This window comes from Pseudomassariella vexata (assembly GCF_002105095.1).
Source record: "Pseudomassariella vexata strain CBS 129021 chromosome Unknown BCR38scaffold_4, whole genome shotgun sequence".
NCBI lineage: Eukaryota > Fungi > Ascomycota > Sordariomycetes > Amphisphaeriales > Pseudomassariaceae > Pseudomassariella > Pseudomassariella vexata.
Window position 1 is genome coordinate 2,493,015 of NW_024467959.1, and position 24,135 is coordinate 2,517,149.

At 48.0% G+C, this 24,135-nt stretch overlaps 6 protein-coding genes and 1 non-coding gene across 7 annotated transcripts; 1 reads left to right on the plus strand and 6 right to left on the minus strand.

Annotated features, from left to right (window-relative positions):
• Positions 1 to 834: 834 nt before the first annotated feature.
• On the minus strand, positions 835 to 3,053 carry BCR38DRAFT_338511 (uncharacterized protein; the record flags this gene model as incomplete). The annotated part of the gene is made up of 7 exons (XM_040855622.1): positions 835 to 1,041; positions 1,095 to 1,301; positions 1,362 to 1,595; positions 1,653 to 1,696; positions 1,745 to 2,597; positions 2,652 to 2,778; positions 2,836 to 3,053. The coding sequence occupies 7 exons, from the start codon at positions 3,051 to 3,053 to the stop codon at positions 835 to 837; spliced, it is 1,890 nt and encodes a 629-aa protein (XP_040718279.1).
• Positions 3,054 to 8,109: 5,056 nt separating this feature from the next.
• Positions 8,110 to 9,718, minus strand: BCR38DRAFT_483270 (nucleoside phosphorylase domain-containing protein; the record flags this gene model as incomplete). The annotated part of the gene is made up of 2 exons (XM_040863601.1): positions 8,110 to 8,675; positions 8,728 to 9,718. 2 exons carry the CDS (start codon positions 9,716 to 9,718, stop codon positions 8,110 to 8,112), a joined length of 1,557 nt encoding a protein of 518 aa, XP_040718280.1.
• An 859-nt stretch (positions 9,719 to 10,577) lies between these two features.
• On the plus strand, positions 10,578 to 11,490 carry BCR38DRAFT_337104 (uncharacterized protein; the record flags this gene model as incomplete). Its single annotated transcript, XM_040855510.1, has 2 exons — positions 10,578 to 10,902; positions 10,958 to 11,490. The coding sequence occupies 2 exons, from the start codon at positions 10,578 to 10,580 to the stop codon at positions 11,488 to 11,490; spliced, it is 858 nt and encodes a 285-aa protein (XP_040718281.1).
• Positions 11,491 to 13,300: 1,810 nt separating this feature from the next.
• On the minus strand, positions 13,301 to 14,786 carry BCR38DRAFT_337610 (Adenylosuccinate synthetase; the record flags this gene model as incomplete). The annotated part of the gene is made up of 2 exons (XM_040855547.1): positions 13,301 to 14,562; positions 14,756 to 14,786. The coding sequence occupies 2 exons, from the start codon at positions 14,784 to 14,786 to the stop codon at positions 13,301 to 13,303; spliced, it is 1,293 nt and encodes a 430-aa protein (XP_040718282.1).
• A 944-nt stretch (positions 14,787 to 15,730) lies between these two features.
• Positions 15,731 to 15,819, minus strand: BCR38DRAFT_t130. The gene has a single exon. It is a non-coding gene; the product is annotated as a tRNA-Pro (tRNA).
• Positions 15,820 to 17,282: 1,463 nt separating this feature from the next.
• Positions 17,283 to 18,909, minus strand: BCR38DRAFT_427821 (aspartate-semialdehyde dehydrogenase). The gene is made up of 3 exons (XM_040859855.1): positions 18,782 to 18,909; positions 18,453 to 18,707; positions 17,283 to 18,381 (listed from the first exon to the last, which is right to left on the minus strand). The coding sequence occupies exons 1-3, from the start codon at positions 18,861 to 18,863 to the stop codon at positions 17,579 to 17,581; spliced, it is 1,140 nt and encodes a 379-aa protein (XP_040718283.1). The 5' UTR covers positions 18,864 to 18,909; the 3' UTR covers positions 17,283 to 17,578.
• Positions 18,910 to 19,275: 366 nt separating this feature from the next.
• BCR38DRAFT_427824 (N-acetyl-gamma-glutamyl-phosphate reductase/acetylglutamate kinase-like protein) lies at positions 19,276 to 22,789 on the minus strand. Its single transcript, XM_040859856.1, has 3 exons — positions 22,721 to 22,789; positions 19,735 to 22,616; positions 19,276 to 19,572 (listed from the first exon to the last, which is right to left on the minus strand). The coding sequence occupies exons 2-3, from the start codon at positions 22,340 to 22,342 to the stop codon at positions 19,514 to 19,516; spliced, it is 2,667 nt and encodes an 888-aa protein (XP_040718284.1). The 5' UTR covers positions 22,343 to 22,616; positions 22,721 to 22,789; the 3' UTR covers positions 19,276 to 19,513.
• Between the last annotated feature and the right edge of the window lie 1,346 nt (positions 22,790 to 24,135).

Consider the following 24,135-nt stretch of genomic DNA (forward strand, 5'->3'; position numbering starts at 1 on the left):
ATAATAATAAATATTTAAAATTGGGAGCACTCAATTGTCATTGATTAGCTGGTTATTTAGTATTTAATATAACTCAGTTTGTGTTGGGGCAATAGCAAGGTAACCCGTGCCCAGCTGAACACAACGCAAATCCGAGGTCTCGATGAGATCATCGGCAAGTAGAAATCCATCCATGAGAAACCCCAGTCCCTGAAATCAACGCAATAAGCCCGAAATAATACCCATAGGTAAAGCAACTTTCACGCAGTAGACATCGCAGCCGTAAAACCATCCACAAATCCTTCCCCCGAGATATGCCAGCCATGAAAATCGGCCCACCACTTCCCATATAACAGCCATTTTAGAGCTCATGGCTCTTAAATCAGAAAACGTCGCAAGAGTAAGCCACCAGAAAATGACCCCAATCCTCCACTGCATCCCGTGAAGATAGCACATATACCGTTTGCGCTTCCCCAGGTATAAGCCTCCATCCTTCAGTGGAGTCAACCGTAATCAGATCTGCGCAAAAGAGAAAGAGAAATATAGTAATTATGCTAAGAACTGATTAGTCCTCATCAGCAGCAGTGATCGGTTTTGCTATGTTGAGACTCTGAGAAAAGTTCAAGGCTTGAGTGAACAGGGTACTGGTCTGTTCTGGAGAAAGCCCAAGGAAGGCTTCGGGGTTGGCTTGAAACCAATCGTAGAATTGATACCAGGTCGAAACTCCTTGTTCCTGGATTTCCAGAGGTGTTATGGTAGGTGGTACCTCTTTGTTGGCGGTAGTGTTCGGACCAAAGTTGGCAGAGTCTCCGTGGCTCTGATTTCCACCACCTATGGACATGTTAGTCCAAATTTTTACTGATCGTTGCCACGGCTGTTATCGTCGAGATTCAGATTCTGACCTGGCTCATCGGTACCCTTGTACGCCAGTTGCTCGATTCCCTCCGGAATCTTCCCTTTCTCAATGGCCTCTGCACGGGCCTTGGGGTCATGTATTGTCTCCGGTCGAATGTATCGGCAGGTCAATGCAAAACGCAATTTCCCGGCTGGTTTCACCGAATGCTAAGACAGAATATGAGTTTCCTTTGTTTATAGTCACAGATCAGCTAACATACCACATAGTGCTTGTGAATCATGCTTCCATGCATGACCACGATGTCTCCATGGTTCAGTGGAAAGGAAAGAACAGCCGGTCCGTATTTTCCTTTTGTTTTCTTTCCGATTCCACTCGAACTCTTTGGGGCAAAGTTCATGATGGAAGGTGATCCTAAAGATAGGGTTGCGACCGTAGGTCCTAACTCCTTCTCGCCGTCGTCGTGATACTGCTGTATTTTTTAGTTCTGTCTTTGATTTGAGAGGGAATTAAAAGGAGTTTGACGCACATTGATCACACAGCTCTCAAAGTAGCCCAGGGACAGGAGTTCATTGAAAGTATGAGGCTCCAATGTCATAGAATCCTCACAGTATTCAATCTCCTCAGCTTCAAACAGCTCCTTCATGGCAGAAATGGTCTCCTTGTGAGCCCAGTCGAGCTGTGCCTGTCCACGTAGAATAGGTTCCGGTGCTTCGGCAAATCCGTTGGTTTCGACCAAGACCCCAAACTTGTAGAAGGCTCCCTAATGAAAACATTTTGTTAGCCACGTCTCTGACCGGAAGGATTTTGTACTCCTTACCCAGTTGCTGCTGAAGTGGTTGGTGAGTTGTTCGACTCGGGCACCTGGTCAAAGTTAGCTTGTGTACCCACTATGATGCCAAACTCACTTACCTGGGTTCCTTGCGGGGTTTCTTTTCAGTCGCAGATCTTCCTTTTGCATCGCTCTATATAGGTCATCTGGTCCATTCACTTTGGATCGTATGTCACTTGTCGCTCGGTAGACAAAGACTGATCCAACGACCTGGCCATCCTTGCCAGGGAAACTGTACGCCTCAACATCATATCCAGCAATTTTCAAGTCCCAGCGCCCAACTAATTTCTCATTGTAAGAGGACGCTTTGATCCGCTTGCCCTGCTGCTCTTCTTTGACAGCATTGGCAGCGGGAACTTCCCGTAGCTGAACCGTATGTGTAAAATCACAATCAGGGTTCTCACATTCCCAGCCCTTCCAGTGCATTCGGCGACTGCAGCATCGGCATTTGGGGCATACCATGCCCATCTTGAACTTCTTTTCTGTTCCAAAGTCTCCACCTTCTGCATTTGGCAATGCAGGTACCAAGGGGACAGGCTCGAGGGGCCCCACACGATGGGATCTCTCATTGACAAACTTCTCGTCGTAAGTCAACTTATCCACATCTGCACCAGACTCGCAGCGGAAGAATTCCTCGCATTTATTGTTCAAGCAAATCCATCCTTGCTGGAAAATAATTTTGCTCTCAGTCTCGCAAGTCGGACACATCTGTGCCTCACAAATGTACTGGCCAGCATTAAACTGCTCGCGGTCCTCTTCGCCATGGGGTGTCCACCATGACACGGATTGCAGGTCGAACTTTTCGAGGCGAATCTTCCAATGAGATATGTTTTTTCCATCTTTTTCGGGCCACAGATCGGTAATAATGAAATGATCCAGCACGTTGTATGTGTGAGGAATCACAACCGGGAAGTAAGGGTATTGTGAGCCTGACTCCTATTAGTAAAGAAAGATACATATACATAAAAGGGATGTGGACTTACCAACAATGACAACAATGACATCTCTGTTATTTAAGGCAGCTCTCAATACCTTAAGCTGCGAGCAAGCGTCATCCTGATTCTGAGTCCTGGCCATCTGGCCTGTGGTACTGTCCAGTTTTCTCCCACCACCACTACGTATTAAAATGGTTAACTAAAATGAATTTCAAGAATTTAGTCAAGTTACTCACACATTTGTGATGATAATCTGGCTCTTGACCATATCACGGTGGCAAGCATACTTATCAATGAGCAAGCCGTATAGTTTGCCTTTGCAGGCATACTGAGAGCCTTGATGGGAATTGAAGTAGCTTTCCACCGCATTGCATAATGCAGCTCGCCCATTGGACCAGACCTCTGGACTGCCAGACGGCTGAGGCTTACTTTCATCTGGGTTGACAGCATCCATTTCTGCACTCTCTTGATCAGTTTGCTGCCTGCTGCGCTGTTGGATCGTAGGGAGCCGATCTTTTGTCTTTGTAGCCACTGATTGGGGTATATTGCATTTTCCCGTGGCCTGCGGCGTTGTAAATGAGTTAGGTGTGCTTGAAGGGGTATTCAGTGTGCCTAGACCATCAATCATGGGCATGATTGACAGTGAGCCAGGGTCGTGACCTCCCGTGGCGCTGCTGGCAATATTTCTGTTTATTCTCGATCTGGTGCCACTGGAAGGGCCTGTGGTTTCACTAACGTCATTGTTGCTGTTGCTAACACCTGCATTTGTAAGACCGTCGCTGTCGTTTCCGAGAACGTCGCTTCGATTTCTGAGACAACGACGCTTCAGATCTGAAGACACGGCCAAGCTATGCTGACTAGCTGCACGCTTTTGATTAGGGGCCATGCTGATGACCGCTACCTGTGGAGTAGTTGTTAATATGTTATTCATAAGAGTAAGGGAATAATGGTGCATGGAATCGGTGAAGGGGTAGGGATGCAGCAAACTCGGCGAAGGAATAGGGGTGAAGTGGAATCGGCGAGAGAACCGTCATAGTATGATTGGAGAGTAAATGTGACCACGAAAACTTGGCGAGCCAATAGAGTGATGATGAAAGAGCAAGGAATTCGGGATAGGATGGATAAACGTGGGAGAAGGAACGGTGGATCGACAAGGGAGATGGGCCAAGCCAATCATGAGGGAGCATGGTCAGTGAATTAACAAGGACATCAAGAGGGAAACGACGACCTGAAGTAGAAGACATTCACTATGGAGCTGAAATGCTTAACTAGAAGGGACTCTAGGGGGGAAGGACAGATAGACTTGGAAGTAACAACTGAGCAGAAAGAAAATGGAAAAATCGGTACTGTCAAGCTAGAAGGAGTGAACTCAACTTACGATTGTGGAAGTGATGCCAGTAGTCGAGAGACAACCGAGATAGGCCGTGGCAAAGTGGACTGGCAACTAAGCAGTGTCCAAGTTGAAGTGAACGACAGCCACAAGGGGTAGTATACGATGGTACTGAGAGGGGAAGGTAGATGATGACCTCTAGTAGAAGTAAACAACCAGCCCTGCGGAAAGTAAACGATAACCCTGAGTGAAAGTAAAGGACGGTCGCAAGTGAGTATAAACGATGACCGGAGTGGAAGCAGAAAACCACCGCAAGTGAGTGTAAAGGTTATCCCCAAGTGAAGGTAGACAACGGCTCACGTTGAATTAGAAGATTACTATGAGTAAATGTAAACATTGGGCTTTGAGAGGATGCAAACCACCACTACAAGTGAAGGGAAACGAAGGGCCTAAGTGAAGGTAAATAACCATTCCAAGTGAATGTAAACGCTAGCACCAGTTGGGGGGAAAGTAAAGAATAGAAAGGAGAGTGATGGTAGAAGTGCAGGTAGCTACAGTTGAGTGTGGCAACAAAAGTGACAACTGAGTTTTACTGGATAGGAATAAACACTTACCTCGGGGCCACTATTAAAGTGGAAGCGATGTTTAAGTAATATTAGGTGGAAGAAACGACTAGGCAGTACTAATTAGAAGTGACGACTGAGTAGTACGGGGTGAAAGGCACAATTAAGCAGTGCCCAAGTGAGAGAGATAACTTGGCAGCCCCAAGGCGAGAGGGATGACTGTGCAACACGCAGGTGAGAGAGTCTACCAAGAAGAGCCCAATTTAAAAGACAACGAAGTACCTCGAGGCCCAATAAAAAATGGCGATGTGCAGCGCCGGTGAAGAGGGAGAACCAAGCAGGGACCAAATGGGAGGGAGGACTGAGTGGCAATAAAGTAAGAAAGGTGATTGTGAGTACCTACCTTATGAGGATTTGAATGATAGTTGAGCCGTTCTCAAGTGAAAATGTTAACGGGCAACACCCAAGTCGAAGGGGCGACTAAATAGTATTCAGGTCGAAGGAACGGCTGAGCAGCATCCAATTTTAAGGGATGACTGGCCGATATCCGAGTCGAAGGAACGAAAGAACAGTGTCCAACTCGGGGAACGACTGAACAGTGCTCAATTTGCATGAACAAATAAGTAAATGTAAGGAATGACTGAGGAGATACCACAAAGTGACAAGTGAGCAGAGGTCATATGCACAACTTGACGAGTCCAAATTGAAAGAATAACTTTGTGAGCGCACAAATTGACGACTGAGAAATGCCAAATGTGTGCAAGTCCAAAAGTACGAATGGACTACTCAACACTGCCGAACGCAGGAATTGAGCATTGAACGGTTCCGGTTGCAGGAAAGAATGTCTGAAGAGTGCCGACTCCCAGACTGAAAAAGACGACACAATAATTGCGGCTGTAGAAAGAGACAGCTGGACAGTGCAGACTGCAGGCAATGACGATCGAGTGGTTCTGACTTGGAACATTGATTAACTACCCAAGTAGAAAATTTTCACAAGTTCATCCCAAGAATGCAAGTCGCAATCACAATCTGAAAAAGGCAGCAACGAGGTGGGTCCTACGGTTAGTGTCAACAGTCGCTCCTGCCGTGTCATACAGGAAAGGAGGTCGCTGGGATTAAATAAGTGTTCTCAGTATCAACTTTCTATCTTGTTAAAAATGTGCGATGCCATGGGGTTCTTATGTATTTCAAACAGCTGATGCTAATTATGTGACTATTCTGATGTCCTGAATGAAATGTCTGAGCAGGCGGCAAGTGTTTAGATTGACAGACTTGAGTCTACCCAATCTCTGTACAAGCACGTGCAGCATGATAATGTTGCCCCAGTCTTCCCTGATAACAGGTTCTCACGAGGTCAGATTTTGTCATTTCAAATAGGGCGGTTAGAGGAATGTGGGTGAAGAAGATCAGTTCAAGGAAAGTGATTGTTGATTGCTAAATCCCAAAGCAAAGGGTTTGCCCTGGTTCCAATTACTTTTGGGAAATTTTTACCCAAGTACGTGAAGGTGCATTGGTACGTAATGTCTACATATAGCACTCATTTGGAATTTGCTTCATTGAACTGGGTTGAAGAAGACAAGTAAGTGAATTCATGCCCAAGTCTAAAATAGCAAATCATTCTTACTATTCAAGTTACCAAATAAAAGGTGATTAATCACTACTTTAATGGAAGGAGAAGCAAGAAAAAAGCAGCTAGAAGATACATTCTAAGCACAGGGATGCTGCAAAGTAATAATAGCATATAGCCACAACCTGATTGAGTTGCCCATTGGTGCAAACTCCGAACAGAGAAAACACAAACACATGCATATTTGGGAAGCAAATTATTTGGCAGTTTCTGTAAACAAACCTCCGATCCGATATATATATATGTAGGCAGATAAGTTCTAATGAAGGACCATTAACCAGTAGCAATGCTTGTTCTAAGAGACGTCAGTGTTGTTTTCTAAGCGACTGGGTGATATTGCAAATAAGCCCTTTGTAGTTGTTTCATAGGTTATTTCAGACCCAGGCTATAACTATATGATTGGGTAAAATTATATCCTTTCATTTTAGGCTATCTACTAGTTTTTTAACCTTACTAATATATCTTCTATAGAGTTGAGTTCCTCTAAGGTAGTATTAAAGAATTATTCTAAGGTTAAAGACTCGGTAGTAAATCCTTTAGGATTATATAATTCCTCTAAAATATCCCAGGCCTCTTTATTGATATATGTATCTCTTATACATAGAAGAGACCTGTCTTAGCATAGTAGTTGTAGGAAGAGCTGTTACGAACCGTTGGTTCTAATTAACCCAACAGGCCCGTTGGCAGCCAGATAGCGCAGGAGAAGGAGCTAGGTAAGCGGCAAGGATCAAGGATCCGCAGGGAGGAAGGTCACGTGAGGATGGATATATAAAGGACAAGGTTCCCCAGTATCTCATAGATGGACAGTCTGTACTTCAGCGATCAATCTAAGCATCAATTTAACCCATTGGTGCGGCCTCTTGAGGGCACTACCTTCAATTACCCATTGCCAATCAGATTCCATACGCACGCACCTTTATTCCTGATCAAGACCCCGAAGCAGGATTTATCTGGCTAGCACAAACCAACACTAGACTTCTTACTGGTTTAGCAGCTACACTATTTAGACGTTCGTCACACACTATCTTAGTACGAATCTTAGGCCGTCTACCAGTAAGCCTTTTACGTTAGTTTTAGCCTGGGGGTTTCGAATATCCTTATTATCTTGGATGCGCGGACACGACTTCTCTAGCCTAATTATATATTAGTGTATAACCGAAAGGTTTCTAGAGTAAGACTTAAGAATATATTCGACCTTCTTCATTCTTATCAAGTTGAAAATTTAGCTGGATTTAAGTCCCCTAAGCGGCTTTACCATCTAGTCCCAAAGCCTTAACTGATACTGTGGGATCGCATTGGTACTGGCATTCCGGCTACAGAGGAAGGTGAAAAGGGGAAGTACAGGTGGGGGTCCCGAGCCGCACAAGGGCACTGAAGTATCTCAGGCGTACCTTGCCATGACCTCAGGCCACCAATTCCACGGCACCTTGTTTCTAAGCAGTTTCCCGTGTTATCTAGGATATGATATTCTATCAGACCCTTGTTTTACTTATACTAAGGTATCTTGGGATCTAATACTTCATGGATCTAGAGAAAAGGCTTCCCCTAAGTCTGTGAAGTGGTTGAGAGCCGGCATTTTCACCGATTTCTTGTTTAGGTTTCTGCCATGTTCGGTCACTTTGAACCTCTTAAAAGTAGCAAAAGATAGATACTATGAAATTGGATACATACCTTTTTAATGTAATTATGAATAACTTCAATAACGGCTGTATAACGTATAAGTGAAGTTGGAGGGTTTACGTATAGTCTGAATCAATTGATAGTTCGAAAGGTTTGGGCGTCTGACAGGGTGGTGCCTCATGGTACTTGCATTTGGCAACTAAGACACAAAGTTCTAAGTTGCTTTAACTCTTGTATGCCTTGGAACTCTCCCTCACTCGATTCCACGATCATGAGACCAGTCACCAAAAAGCTAGATATGCGGAGGCTGAATATATTACACTACTGCTGGTTGATGTTTCGTGCTCTCGATATCGCGTAACTGGTTCCCCTATAAGCCTTTTTGCAGCAGTTCTATAGCTTCAGCCTCACTCATTTCCTTCAGGTTGATAATCTCCGCTATATCAAGCTTCCATGCAACCTCATGATTTCGTGTTGTAAAGAGAATGGAACCCTTTCGACTGAACGGTAGATAGTGATAGTCAGAGAGCGCCGTGTCCTTGAACAGCTTTGAATCATCGGCCTTATCGATGATTAAGAGCCAGCTGCCAGCGCTTTCGTGTTCGAGGGCTTTCTTAACGAGCAACTTGACATCGGCCCCATCTTCGTCGATCCCTGCGACGCCGAGTGCTTGACCGATCTGGCGGTAGGCATTCTCAAAACTGGTCGCATCCACGGCCGACACCCAGAAGATAGAGCAGTCTTTATGGTTATTTCTGACCTGGTAGGCTGTTTCGAGGGCTATCTGTGTCTTTCCAATGCCTCCGAGGCCCTCGATAGCGGTCCTCTGGCAGTTGTCCCTGTTATTACTCGGCGGTGTCCTCTTTAGAAGCTGCTGCAGAATGGATTCACGGCCGACAAAGCCGTGGTTCCGTCCAAACGGGACAATAAAATGACCTAGGATTCTTAGAACAGTGAACTCTCTGAAGTAATGAAGCTTGTTACTAACTTTTGGGCGTTGCCTCCATGTCTTTAACCGGGGCTGGTTGAATCCTGCAGAGTAGCTCCCTTGCGAACGCCGCTGCCTTTCCAGCCGCATAAGACTTCCAGACATCGTTCTTATGTGAATCCGCGTAGTTGGAAATACCACGGATTACGAGGCAACTTCTATTAGCGTCGACACCGGCTGCCTCCATCTCAATACAAAGTACTCCTCCACACCGTTTGCTTATCTGGTCTCTCCATTCACCATCTTGAATGACCGAATTGCCCGTGGCAATCCTCCCCTGGTGGAACACAAATTTGTCCCTATCTTGTTCAGTTCGCGGGGGTCGCTGGACCAGTTGAGCCTTGTCACATGTTTCGCACTTCGACCCGTACTCTCCCTTATGGTGATAGTCGGCTTTAAAGAGCCTATCATGTTCAAGTCCGGGATGCATAAACTTCTTGTGATTCTGCAATCTCGCAAGATGATCGTGAAATTTGGTACTGCCTAATTCGTGGTCTGAGGCAAGCATACTCAGCGCATTCAGAATTATCCAGTCGGGTTTTGCTGTCATAGCAACCGTCTCGTAGCATCCCTTGACCTTCCACCTTCCCAAGTCATAGTAGATACAAGCGGGCTTTCCGTCGCCAGGCCATCCAACCACGACATCCCCGAGATGAACATCTTGGAGGGGGTCATCACCAGGAGCAGGAAGAGTAACACCGCCGCCGATGCCGACCAGCACGGCCATTCGAATATTGGGAAAGGTCTTGAACATTGAACCCGTCAGCCGGCCGGCATTGACGTTGCCTATCAATCCCTTTGGGCAGGTGGCGATGACAACGGTGTGGCCCGCCATCGCGCCAAATATGTACGTATTATCGTCGTAGCTTGTGTCGTAGGACGGAGGAATGTGCTGTTCGTCGAGCATCAATCGAGACGGCAGCAGCTCGATGTCAGGTAAAGGACAGATCCACGCCACGTGGTAGTCCGCTCGGCTCAGTCGTTTTGTCATCCCGTCGGTTTCGAAACCCAGCGGGCGATAAAATTTTCACGACAATGCGATGAATAGATTTTGGGCATCAGCTCCTGTATTGTGATGACAAGCATTTTTTCATCTTTCCGAAAACTCCAGCGTCTACAGAGCCTCGTCCGCGTTGATCGTTTCCACTCCACTCCACCATATTCGGTACGCCCAGTGCAGTGCCTCCTCTTAAGCCTTGGGCTGTGGCTCCCGGCCAACCTCTTGCGTTAAGGGGTGTAAGGTTATTGGTTATATGCTGGCTGCGCCTCTACGGCTGCAACGTGCCCACTTCTAGACTGCCCTGGATTGGATGAACGCCCCCTGCAAATGCACGACTATGTAAGATGCAACATCCAGTACAGCGGTTATAGGATTTGTTGTCGGAGACTTAGCAAGGTGGAGGGAGAGTACCAAGAAAGCATACAAAGCCGATGAAAGACCTAGGACTGATTGACCGGCTTACAGTGGCTGAGTGAGGCCTGCATCGGTCTGTTGTTGCAATCTACACTTGTCACACCCTGTTAATTTAATGGGTACAAGTCAGCCGTACATCTATGCCAATGGCATACTGGGGCGAGTCGCAGTGCGCCGTACCACCTGTCGACGACATAGTCCCTATAGTCATGTGTCGAGGGAGGCGAGACCTGCATGAAATTTCGCCTGCTTTTGTTGAGCCGCGACCTGAACTACCGAGCCTTACGTGTCAAGCTCTAACGCGTAGATTACGTAACGACGTAAATGGGTATATATGGTGTGCCTAAAGAACTACGGAAGAGCATCGCATAATTTTCGTCCGGGGGTGTATTCGGACGTTACTCTTTTCTCAAACCCCGCTTCAAATTTTTCGATTATGAGTACTGTCGCGCAAAATGCTGATGACGCAACGGCAAAGTTTCGAAAGCATTGGCAGAGCGCCACCGCCGATAGTAACCTCACTCTCCATGGATTTCGTCGATTTAAGACCTCACATCTCTTAAATCTCCGTTTCCTGGAAGATGAAATTGCCGAACTGGACCATGTTATCTACCAGGCCGGTCTGAGCCTGAATGTTGATCGCTCACCTACTGATCGACTTGGCCTGAGGCATAGCAAGAGAGATAAAAATGTTCCTAGGGCAGACGCGATCATTACTAGAGGACTGGTGTTAAGACTTCGCGATCTGATTAAGCAATACGGTTCGTGGCCACATGAGCATTTGCGGCGTGAAACTAACGAAACCTGGCACGATAGACGAGGCACTTGTCGCGTTTAACAACATCATGGCCATGGAGACATTCTCACTCTTGGACGACGAGAAGCAGTCTAGCCTGCAAACCGACCTGAGTCTCTACGAGATATATAATACTAGGCTCCTCAGAATAGATCTCGGAACACGGTCCCGCACGGATCCTTTTCAGCGCTGGATTCACAAATGGCTACGCGCATTCCGGTATCGGAGACTGTCTAAGAAGTCGCAGGGCAATGTTGAAGGCCTCGGGTCCTTCGAAAAGGGTCACCGATGGTCATATCAGAACACCATCTTGGTGGCTGATATTATCGGGCGAGGAGTTACTGCGATGGTTACAGCCATTTTCCTCATAGCTCCTCTCGCTATTTTGTCGCAGCAGTCACTTAGGGATACGCAGCTGCTAGTTATCTCTCTCTGCATTGTTGTCTTTTCTTTTCTCGTGGCAGTCATGTTGAAGGTGTCGAACTTCGAAATGATGGCCGTGTCTGCGGCCTATGCGGCTGTACTTTCAGCGTTCATGTCGAATGCATCCTAAACCATACTTTGGAGATAGTCGATAACGCAGGATGGGTTAGATGAAGAAACAGTCAACTAGTCGAGTCGTCGAAAGCAGGTTGATACGAAAAGATAGGGGGACCCACTGGTTAGGTGAATCCCATTCAATTAGATATTATAACGTTGCGCACTGCTGCATTATAGCATCTCCCCCCCTAGTAGCACGCATCGCAGGTAGAGATCTGCTACGCAACGACAATCTCCAGTTGGTAGTATAACAATGTGGCGGCATTATCATAAAAAAAAAGAGTCGTAATTAATAAAAATAGCGCTAACGTGAATGTACACCGAGCTGGCCATGACACCGAGCTGGCCAAAGTGCAGGTGTAATCTATTGGTTCAGACACAGTCCTCTGGGTAATTTGGCAATACACACCCCACGTCTCGATAAAGGCACGCAAAGCTGTGAATGCTCGGGACGTCAAATTTCCCTGGGGGATATTAAATGCATCCAAGAGCTAAGACGCAAGCGTTCGGTTATTCTAGGCAATGTTATCTCAAGCCTAAGCCTGCGGGTCCTGGTTGTCAGGGTCACAGACGGTGAGCGACCGCCGACGACACTACTGCACCGAAAGAGTCAGCATACTTGAAGACCGCTTCGTTCCTGAGAGGGTTTATAGTGGTTAGAAAGTCCGCTGGACCAAGCCTGCGAATACTCTTCCTCTCACAAGTGCAGTTCCAAGCAATTCCCTGAGCACCTATTCGGAAACTCGTATAATAAAACTCCAGTTATATTTGAACAGTATGCCATGGCAACCTTTGTCATCGTTGCTAGTTTCGCTGTCTTTGGCCAAATGTATTCTTAATGCATCAATTTGCAATAGCGGATATCCCTCGAGCTTCTCGAAGTCGGCGAGGGCCCATTCAAAAACCAAGTGCTTCATGTCAGGATTCAAAAGCGCACTAGAGAACATCTTCTAGGACATTAGTTTTGAGCTGTGGCTACCGGCACCGTTGACGATGTTTCCTTCCCCTCAGTCACTTTCATATAAGGACACACAGTTATTATGTTCTGGATGTTACGATCAGACGATCCTTGCCAGCGCCGTGGCAGGCTCCCAGCATCTTTTGCAGAGGCACTTGTTGCAGAAAGGAGGTTATCCGGGCTCACACATCGAGGGAACAGTTACGTCCTGAGGATCCTGAAACTGAATTGGTAGCCCCGCGTTGCTATGAACACCTCAATATTTGATGAATGTTTTGGCCTGAGTTCGCTCATCCTTAGGCTATGAGTGAAAGTGAACTGGAGACATGTGAATGCCTAGAGGAGAAGCGAGGTATACCAGACCAAGACATGCGGGTAAGACCGTGTGACAGGAACCCACATTTACCATTATTCTCCAATTTGACACATCAAGGTTCTTTTGGGCCACGTTGTATCATTTCAGTATCATCACGGGGGTTGTAATGCCTGAAAGTTGTATCATGTTAGCCTTCAACGATGTAGTTGTAGTGTCAAGTATGCATAGACTATGCAAGACCGTGAAGACCATGCATAGGCTGTGGTTAGAGCATTATACTTGAGGCCAGCTACATATGTATGAGGGGTTCTATTGTCCAGAGCTGAAATCGAAACCATAAGATACCCTGAGAATATTTGATGTGGGGTTACTCCCAGATGGATAGTTGGTGGGTTGCCTCATAGTATATACCAAGTTGCAGCAGTGCAAGACCGCACTTTGGGCTTTCACATTGCTTTCCAAGCAGGCAAAGGATACGAGGGTTCGATCTTGGCCCAAGACAGAGACGAACGCGATGCGTCTGCCCGGCCAAATGAAACTTCCGGGATCCTACTTTTGGAGAGCCGTAGTACCCCTGAAAATGGTATCCTCACGATCCGGACCGGTGCCAATCCACTTGATCTTCACGCCGACAAACTCCTCGATGAATTCGACGTACCCCCGCGCCTCTTTCGGCAGATCATAGAATGTCTTGACCTTGGTAGTGGGCTTGTTCCAGCCTGGCAGCTCCTTGTACACGACCTCGACCTGCTCCAGAAGACCCAGATCCGCAGGGAACGAGTCCAGCTCCTGACCCGTCTGCGGATCCTTGTATCCAACGGCTACTTTTATCGTGGGGAACGAGTCCAGGACGTCGAGCTTGGTGAGCATCAGACTGGTATACGCATTAATGGCGGTGCTGTATTTGACGACAACAAGATCCAGCCAGCCGCAGCGGCGTCTGCGTCCCGTCGAGGTTCCCCACTCGCGGCCAACCTCCTGCAGCTTGGTGCCAGCCTCGCCGAGATCTTCTGTCACGAAGGGACCACCTCCAACGCGAGTAGTGTAGGCCTTGACCACGCCGACGATCTCGTCGATTTTGAAAGGGTTGATGGCCAGGCCGGTGAAGATGCCTCCCAGGGAACAATTTGAAGAGGTGACGTAAGGATATGTTCCGTGGTCTATGTCGAGCATAAGCGCGTTGGCGCCCTCGACGAGAATTTTCCGGTTCTGGTCCTGGGCCTGCTTCAGGAAGTGGACGCCGTCGACCACGAAAGAGGCAAGGTCTTGACGGTATTGCTTGAATCGGTTGATCTCCTCTTCGACATCGTACTTCAGCAAGTCGCCGAATCTTTTCTTGTAACCCTCAGCCAGACGGCGCAACTTGGTCTCAAACAGCTCCTCATTGAAGACTTCTGACATGCGAATGCCGGTGCGCGCAGCCTTGGTGCTGTAGGCTGGACCAATACCTCGTCCCGTTGTACCGATTTTGCCCTCGCCAAGCTCAACCTCTTCTAAACCGTCGACCGCAGCGTGGAGGTCGAAGTCGATTTGAACGCGGTCGGAGACGAAGATTCGGTCGCGGACGCCAGCCAACCCCTTGTCCTCCAGCTCCTTGAGCTCCTTGAAGAAGGAGGGCACATGGAAGACAACCCCGGATCCAATCAGGTTAATACACTTGGGGTTGATCAGACCACTCGGCAGGAGGTGGAACGAGTACGAGACACCGTTTGCGACGATGGAGTGGCCTGCGTTATGGCCGCCGGCAGCTCGTGTGCATATTTGTGCATTGGGGCAGAGAATATCTGTAAGTTTGCCCTTGCCTTCGTCGCCTGTCGAGGGTTGTCAGCGCCATGCATTTCTGTGATGTTCTGTTTCATTTCCACCCGTTTCTCGATCTTCCGGGTCTGCTTGAATGACCCCTTCAACATCGCGTCATTGGAGCCATTGAAAATCTACACCACACGCTATGATGCCGTACAACTCAGGTAGTCTAGAAGGGAGTACAAGAAATACAGAACTTACCCCATTGGGAGCCAAGAATGATTGTTGCCATTGTCAGCGCCTCGAGAAAATGACTACGCAGACCTGCGGATGCTGCGTTTCTATACCGAAGCGCGATTTAAGACCGGCAAAAATTACCCCGCGATATCGGATCCAATTGTCAATATTGTTTTCGTAGTGGGAGGAGGGGCACCGCGGCTAAAATTAGCTTCTTACAGACACCGATGTAGGTTCCATCAAGCTATCCATAAATTGTACAAAGTACCCTCTGGTTGATGGTCACTTTACTATACTAGTATTTATGATGCAAGTGTATCATTTACGTATATTGGTTCATGATAACATCAGTACCATTCTGCAGGTTCTCCTCTGCTGTAATTTTCAGCTAATAGTTTGATCGTTTTGGTAATGTGTTCCTGGCGCGAAGTCTCATGAGGTAATGCTCACTCACCTATGAACTACAATATTAGTTATGGCACTTCGGTCAATTTGTAAGAACTTATGATTGGAAGAAAAGTCTGTCTACTAGCAGAAATCTCATATGCTGCCAAGTTTCTCGGTAATATATGGATATAAATATGTCGGTGTATAAGCAAGTATATAAGTTGAAATATTACCTACCACCCGTCCATCACCTTCGTGCCCAATACTAGGGCCCCACCCGCAACCACATGAGAAGAGGCTGCGAAAACTCTCATAAATCATAATCTAACTCAATCCTACAGTCACCATTGGAATGTCCCAATTTCACATCTATGGATAGATAGATATGGTTATTCGAACAATACGGCGGAGTAAATAAACCAATATTGATTGATATTGACCAGGAAAAAAAAGGTTATATACCCTGCAACACTTGTCCAATCACAAATCAAGCATTTAAAAAAAAAGCTAGGAAAAATGTATCATTATTGCCGAGGCGGCAAAGTTGAGACCGTATTTTCCACCAAACACCGTTCGTGGCTAACAAATACATGAAGCAAAACGCAAAACAAAGGGTCTGGCCGGGGATTGAACCCGGGACCTCGCGCAACCAAGCTAAGGGTGATCCCTAAGCGCGAATCATACCACTAGACCACCAGACCTATTTTCTCACTGTGCTCGTCTTTGAGAGAGAATGTATCACCTCCTTGCTGGGATAATTGGTTGACAAAATTGAAATTATTTGATGTTACACCTTGTGCAAGTGGATCTTACAGGCTCGGCTATCTTCGGTTTCTGAAAGGGCTTGCTTGCATTACCGGTAGGCACACATTTGTCCACTCAACTCGTAATGTTGACAGCAAAGATACTAATCGTTGTTTCCTGTGTGAATAAGTCATGGAGGGGGTAGCTGTTACTCCCCTTGACTTAATTGCGAATCTAAGTGTGCCTATTTCAGTTTTTGATGCTGCAACTGGAACTCTTCATCCTGAACTGCTTGCTGCTCGTCCAAAAGTTTCAGTATTTCACCATTCTTTTTAGGTACGAAACTACCTTGCGCTCTACAGTCTTGGTTATATCCACTTGTTGTAGCTCTGCGTTGGCTGGTATTTCAAAAAAAAATTCGGCGTTATATAAGCGTGTCAACTGGAAGTCCTATATGGAGTGTGGCAACTGACCTGTATGCATAGGTTCAACTCAATACTTGGATATTAAGAACACTAGCAAGAGGATGATAGAATGGATATGAGATAACAGAGTATTCCCGTGCAATACATGGCCATAATAATGGTAAGGCCATTTTATTCTACTCTAATCGACAAGTGTTGACACTCACAGTCCTATTGTTTCACTTAGGTGTACCATTCACAACGCTCACTACTTACCGAGAAATCACACAAAGAGCGGATATGGCACCTCAGATAAATAAACACGTTCTAGGATAAACAGCTCATGAAAAGCCTTGAGAGAGGTCCTTCCATCTACACGTAAACATCAGCAAGACTATTGCAATAACAAGTTCATATGGATAAACCAAGTTCAGAGGTCCACACCACACTTAAGAACTAGGCATGTATCTGCGAGATGTGGATAGTCGAGTCAGCTACATAAGCGGAGGGGACACTGTTTGGTTGTAAGCTGGGATACTACACTGCTGTGTTCCGTTGCTGTAAGCTGCATTGCCATTTGCGGTTCCGAGTTGCAATGGATTGCTGGATGAATTGTACTGTGAGAGGGAGTATATCGACTGAGAATCCCTGACCCCAGCCACTCTCGGCAGTAGAGCTCATAATGAAAGCCAAAGTTGAATGAGTTGCTATATATGTAGTTGACGATGCGATAATATTGCCGTGGCTAATGCAGTGAGCAACAAGCGAAAGCTGTAAAGTCGATTTTAGATAATGCTGTAGATAGCGAGAGACGTGGTCTTTTGATGCTCCTTAGTTGGATATCAAATCGTAAGAGAAACAAGAAGCATTTGAATGTCAAGACATTTAGAAACTTATGCTAGTTGTGTACTGCAACTGCTCTATGCATTTTTAACTAGTAAATGGGAACTGTGATTACTCTTTACTTTTCTCATCGAGAATGTCTTCAAGTAGTAAGTTGTGGCGATGCCACAAGTGGTTAGTTGATTAGTCCTAGAAACTGACCGAGAAACTCTAGAGGACATGTCATAATGCTCCCTCACGCACTGCTTCAAGCCATCTCTCGTTTTACACCATCCAAGCCCATCGGGGCCGAAAGATCACTCAAGTGGAATTCTAATTGAGATGTTATTCCAAGGAACTAAGTCGGATCCCTAATGTAGTTGGCATCAGATAGAATGCATCACTTCCTGAATACCCCTTTTCAGACCAACCGCCCTCAAGCCACTTTTCCCACAACAACGCCAGTAACGCAGCTAACCAACGCAACCGTTTAAATATACCCCTTCAGCACCGCCGCCTCGGCATTCAGGATGGAAGACCCAGCAGCGCCAATGACGGTATTATGACTCAAAGCCACAAACTTGATATCAAAGATACCACTCTCGTCCTCCCTAACCCGACCTACACTAACCGTATAGCCGCGACTCAACTCGCGATCCAACCTCGGCTGCGGCCGATCCGGCGCATCAAAAACCATGATACTCGGCTGGGGCGCACTGGGGCACCCCAGCTTTTCCGCCTCACTGACGTAGTCCCTCAAAGCAGCTTTAACGTCTTCCGCCTTGGGGACAGGGCGGTTCCTAAACCTCAGCGACACGCACGCCGTGTGTCCATCCAGGACCGGCACTCGATTACACGCGGCCGAGACCCTCAACTCCTCCTGCTCGACCACCGCCGTCTTATCATCCTGAATCGTGCCCAGAATCTTGCGCGCCTCTGTCTCGAGCTTGTCCTCCTCGCCCGAGATAAAAGGCACCACATTATCCATGATATCCATGCTGCTGACGCCCGGATACCCAGCGCCGGAAACGGCCTGCATAGTGACGACGGAGACGGTATCAACGGGGCCGAACTTCGCCTGCAGCGCCGCGAATGGGATGACGAGCCCGATGACGGCGCAGTTGGAGTTGCAGACCAAAAAACCCTTTTCGAGACCGTGGTGCTTGCGCTGATGTGGGATGAGGTCCAAGTGTGGCAGGTTGACTGTGGGTACTACGAGGGGCACGAGGGGGTCGCGGCGGTAGTTCTTTGCGTTAGAGAAGACGGCTAGGTTGGCTTTGAGGAATTCCATTTCTGTGGGCGCGGGAAACATATGTCAGATGCCTGCCAAAGCTCAACAATGGTAATCGAGGAAGGGAACTTACCAATCTCCCCAGCAACATCAGCGTCCAGCCCACTGAAAACCACATCGCAGTCGCTAAACTCGCTGGCCTTACACTCGCGGACTACGAGCTCGCCCACCGCGCCCATAGGCGCAGCTTGCTTCCACCTTACGGCATCCTTGTACTTTTTGCCCGCCGACCTCGAGGAAGCTCCCACAGCGTGTAGGACAAAGTACGGGTGTTGCGAGAGCAGGAGAATAAACCGTTGGCCGACCGAGCCAGTGCAGCCCAAGACACCTGCCGGAATAGTTGTTGTCAGAGTTCAGTTCTGAAGCGCTTTGCTCATGGGAGGAGAAAGTCCAGCGTCTTACCGCACTTCTTTGTTGGGAATTGTGTTGCCATTGTGCGTATGAGTTCGAATTGACTTATTGCCAATTCGGTATGTCCAGACATTCAATATATATATCTGCCAATAGTGAGTCACTCGTTGGAATCGAACGACAACGGAGAAGCACTCACGCGATAGTCGAACAATTGCCCCGCCAAAATTTTCCTATGGCAAGTTACCCCGCGATCGGAAGGCCGTCATTTTGGATCACCCCAGGGGCTGCTACCAGGTAGGGTCCGCCCGGCGAGTGTGATTCTTGTAAATCCAACGCGCAGACTGCTGAGCTTGCAGAGTGATGGCAATATATTTAAAGCACAACTTACCGTTGGATATTGATTTATTAAGGACAAGTTTGTTATAATGAAGATTTGAAATCCGCCTAGCTGGCCCAACGTAGGAGCAAGAGACGATCATCACTTCCACAGAGCCGCCGATTTCATACACTGAACCAATAACAGGACCTTTCGGGATTCACCTGGCATGATTTGATAATAACCCAGTTGATCAACTAGAACCCAACTTGGAATACCGCTATGTATGAAATTACCCGTCTACTCCAGTGGTGGCCTATAGCTTCTAGCTGCGCCTGTCAGGGCATGACATACTGTATGAACAGCTCTTCAGTCTTGCAGAGGTATATACACGAAGCACAAGCACCAAGAAACACAAAAATACAAGAAACATCCTTCTCTTAACAGCCAGTCCGCAACTCTATTTACTCCATGGGCGGGATGCCTTCAAACTCTCCGTAGCCGCGTGCCAGGTTCATGTTCTCTGTTGTACGAGTTAGCCTACCGTTTCAAATAAGGCAGTATCGTTGACATCGATTGGTAACGATTCCACCAGAGTAGGCCCTTAGCTCAGTGAAATGAACAGTTATTCCACCGGGATAAGTGTTCTGGATGGTGTGCACGATATAGAAAAGATGTAACTTACGTAAGCATTGCGTAGCCGCTCCCTTGAGCAAGTTGTCAATAGTGGCGCAAATCACGACTCGCTTCCCTGAGCTGTGCACGGCAAAACCACCAATTTCAACACCGTGCTTGCCACTAATAGCCTTGACCGAAGGTGCCTCGCCGACAACCTTGACCAACTTCTCACCTGCGTAACGATCTTGGTAGATCTGTCTGATGTCCCGCGATGTCATGGTCTTATTGAGGGGGATATTAATGGTGTGGTGGATACCTTGGAACCATACGGCAACGTGAGGGATGAATCCAACCTGGGCACCAAGCTGGCTGCTGATTTCTCGCTCGTGGATGTGGTCAGTCAAGCTGTAAGGGATAATATTATTCGTCAGGTTGTCGACATTGTTCTTGGGCGATGGCTTGGTGCCAGCCCCTGAATATCCAGAAACGCCAAAGATCGATGGCTGTCCCCCAAGGAACTCCACTAAAGGAGCAATACCGAGTTGGGCTGCGGTAGCATAGCAGCCGGGGTTGGAGATTCGAGTGGCTTGAGCGATGTTGGAGCGCTTCACCAGCTCAGGAAGGCCGTATGTCCATTTGTCATTGAATCGGTAGTCTGCCGACAAGTCCACAATGACACTGGGGTATTCTCGAGACGAAGACTTCTGCGCCGCATCGATAGCATCAACAAAAGGCTTGCAAACACCGTTGGGTAGCGCCATAACCCAAACGTCTATCTCGCCTCTCTCCTCCATGTTCTTGACCTCGTCGGCGCTGAGGTTCTCGTAGATGACCTCCTTCTTGTCATACCCTTGGAGCTTCTGTCCTGCCAACTCGCGAGAAGACACATGTCGCAATTCAAAGTTGGGGTGAGCGTTGATAAGGCTGATCAAGGCCTGCCCAGTGTATCCACGAGCGCCGATCAAGGCGACCCTCGACGGCTGAGTGTTCGAAGCATGCTTGTTGCCATATGGGGGATTGGGGTTGGTGGTTGTCGCGTAACCTCGAGATAATCCCTTAATCATGCCACTAGCGGCTCCCAGGACGGGGCGCCGGCTCAGAGTTGAGTAGCCCCTGGCTTGGTTGGCTGGAGAGCCCGAAGCAAAGTGGGTCTTCAAGTTCTGAGATGCTACTTGCGCAGCAGCGTGAAGACGAGCCTCCAAATTGGACTCACCCAGCATCGATCGGCCGTGAGTAGTGAACTCCTTCATAAGGTCGACAAGCTCCTGGCCTTGCTCAATGCCGTACCAGAATAGGACGTCGTTGCCGCGGACCAGGCTGCCGTCGGCCTTCTCGAAGAACCAGGTCAAGTTCTCGTCATCTGACTTCACGGTCCATACCAAGCTCGGATATTCTTTCTTGATGGCCGAGAAGAGATTGTCTGCGACGTTGGTGAGCCAGCCGGACTTGGTGATGGTCAAGGTTGCCAAAGTCGAGTAGCTCTTGTCGGGAGAGGGCTGAAGAACAACGGCGAGGGCCTTCATGGGCTCGTCGAAAAATGCCTTGAACTTGCGCTCCTTCAGGAAATCCAAATATCGGTCAACCGTCGCCCTCGCATCCGTAACATCACGATCGCGAATAAGTACATCCTTAAGCTTTGCGAGATCGGTGATATCGGATACGCTCTCAGCAGTCATCAACTTGTCTCCGCGGCGAATAAGGGTTCCGGCCCCGGAATCGGTGAACAGCTCCTTCTGCAGCTCGGCGGGATGAATGATAGCCACGCTCGATGTTCTGGGTAGGCCGTCAAGCAATTCCTTGATCTCCTTGATCTTCAGTCGGGTTCCAAATTTGCACCACCACTGTGACATGATTTGGTCGTACTCTTCATCGAGGTTGATAGCAGAGATCTTGTGCCCATCGCCATCGAACAAGCCACCCTTCTCGCTCAGATATACCACCTTCAGGGGCTCCAGAACGCGGGCTAGCTCACCCGCGGCAACATCGGCGTTGACGTTCAGTATTTGTCCGTCGGTCGTCTCAGCCATCGAGGTCAAGATGGGCAGGTAGCCGTTGGCGATTGCCGTCTCGATGGGCTCCTTGTTGATGTCTGTGATCTTGCCCACGAGGTTCCACTTCTCCTTGTCTAGGTATTCGGCGCTGAAGACGCTCGAGGTGATGGGTCGTGCACGAACGCCCATGGACTCTAGACGCTGGACAAGCTTGAGGTTCTCAGCGAGAAAAAGCCGCCTCGCAACGCCCAGCGTTTTGCCGTCGGTGACACGGATGCCCTCCTCGAATTGCGGCTCGACACCAGCTTCCTCCAGCAGCTTGTTGAGCTGCGGTCCGGCGCCATGGACGATGATGGGATAGAGGCCGACGTGGTAGAGGAAAGCCAGGGAAGAACAGAGCTCCTCGAGATGCTCCGTCAGGATAGCACCGCCGACCTTGATGACGGCGAACTGCTGCGAAGAAACAGAGGAGAAGTGCGAAAGGTATTGCTGTACCTCCCTCTTGGACCCGACACTGTTCAAGACCTGGATGACGGCTGCCCTTGTGTTGAAGTCGCTACCGCGCGATGTCGAATAGGCACGGCGCGTCAGTGGGACGGTTACCGCCGCCGAAGACAGTCTGAGCCTTGGAGCAGCTCGGCGTCCGGCTCGGACGACAGCCCGGATGGCTACCTTGGAAAGCATTGTCGAAAAGGATTGATAACCTGGCGTGGAGATTTCGTTTCGTCAAATGCGCAGCGGAGCTCGGTCGGATGCCCTGCAATAACCTCCAACTCTTGGCAACTTATTCTGTACGCTTCCAGTGTATGAACACTGCTGACACCACCCTGACCAGAACGAGCGGGTGAGTAATTGGCGGGGTCGTTGCTAATTACTGCAATGCGTTGAGGTCGATATTTTTTTTCCGTCGAGGACTATCTCGGAGGAGGGGCAGGAGCTTCCCTAGCTATTCGTATCCCTGTAAGGACGGCACCGTGTGTCAATGAAAGCGCACCCCAACAAGAAAGCTTCCAAGACAGAAAACCCTAACCTGCAGGAATCAACTGTAAGCAGGAGACTCACCCTGGATGAAAAGAGAGAGGAGAGATGTCAGAATTGGCTCGTCTTCTTCACATCGCACTCAACTTGGGGGAGGGGCAACTAATGGATTGGAGGAACATGAGCAAAAAAAAAATCTCAAAAGAGGCCGAAAACCGCTGCAGCTCTCAACACCTGCATCACTTGGCCCGTCTTTGCAGTAACGTTCACAGCCCCGCAACCTCCGGATTGGTCCGTGGCTTCAGGGAACCTTTAAGACGCATGTAGGAATCGGCCCAGAACTCCACGCGCATTGTTCGAATTTTCGTGGTTATGGGGCACCCCAGAACTTGCTAGGTACAGCCTCTCCGCGGAGTGACATCTCACGTAAACTTATTAATTGTATGCAGCTGTAAAGAGTCTATTGTTACCGCGAAACTGCCGCGAGCCATTCCCAATGAGTCGGTATACTCCGACGAGACCCGCCTTGAAGCTAGAGTCACCTGTCCGTCTACGGTTCTTAAATACCATGTAGCAATGTTTGGTAGCGAACTCGGTCGAGATGCTGTTGATTGGGAAGTGCTGCTGTGATTAGAAGAAATAACAAGAATCCTTACTAAGTTCATTCTAAGCAGTTAGGTACCCGGACAACAGATGTATCAGTCGTAGTGTCAGACTTTTACTTTATATATTCGGAAACTAGTATGGTATAGGCACGTAATACCATAATCTAGTTCTGACCCATTTTGTCCTATATGAAGTACTCGCGAGGTAACAGGAATCCATGGTGCCAGAGGCTGTGTTTATGCCTAGCGAGTACGAGTTGCTAAGTGCGTACTTAGTTTCTACACCTCGGGGCAGTATGTCAATATTGAATTTCTATGTCAAACTATGATATCGCGGTTGACCTAGCGATTGAGTCCGAACCCACGGAGAAGATTCGGTTACATACTTGCTAGTCCGGTTGTATATTAATTACGTATCGAGGCCACTGGCTGGTGTATAGATATTGTTTGAATGAATGGCCACTACTTTGGATATTGGCTGCGGTGGACGTCTGTGGACCTGCCACCGCATGTCAATCTGTTCCCGAAATCTCGGATTTACTATCACTGACATGGACTTGTTTGTTGTGGACTGTGGCGCGATGGACCTAAGCTACTTCCTCCCAACTACTCCAACTATAATTAGATACGTACGGTACAGGCGGGTTGGTTCCGGACCCGATATTCGTAGTTCTTATCAATGTGAGTAGTCTACGGTCTGCAGGGTTTGTATTCTTATTTATCTACGTCATATGCCGTCCGATGTCCTCCCATTGCCTTGTAAAGTTGTAAAGGACAACTCGCTACATTGAGATATTCCTGGCAGCATTCATGTACCACCAGCGGACAACACGCACTTAAGTCAACGACATATGTCCAGCAGAGTACAGCAACTAGAAGAAATCACATCCACGC

Excerpts from the sequence above, each read along its gene's own strand:
- BCR38DRAFT_427821 (XM_040859855.1), bottom strand. The coding sequence starts at position 18,863 with ATGTCTGGACATACCGAATTGGCAATAAGTCAATTCGAACTCATACGC. Across the intron at positions 18,708-18,781 it reads ATTCCCAACAAAGAAGTGCG|GTGTCTTGGGCTGCACTGGC; the intron begins GTAAGACGCTGG and ends CTATTCCGGCAG. Across the intron at positions 18,382-18,452 it reads TGATGTTGCTGGGGAGATTG|AAATGGAATTCCTCAAAGCC; the intron begins GTAAGTTCCCTT and ends CCGCGCCCACAG.
- BCR38DRAFT_427824 (XM_040859856.1), bottom strand. The coding sequence starts at position 22,342 with ATGCTTTCCAAGGTAGCCATCCGGGCTGTCGTCCGAGCCGGACGCCGA. Across the intron at positions 19,573-19,734 it reads AGCGGCTACGCAATGCTTAC|AGAACATGAACCTGGCACGC; the intron begins GTAAGTTACATC and ends CTCGTACAACAG.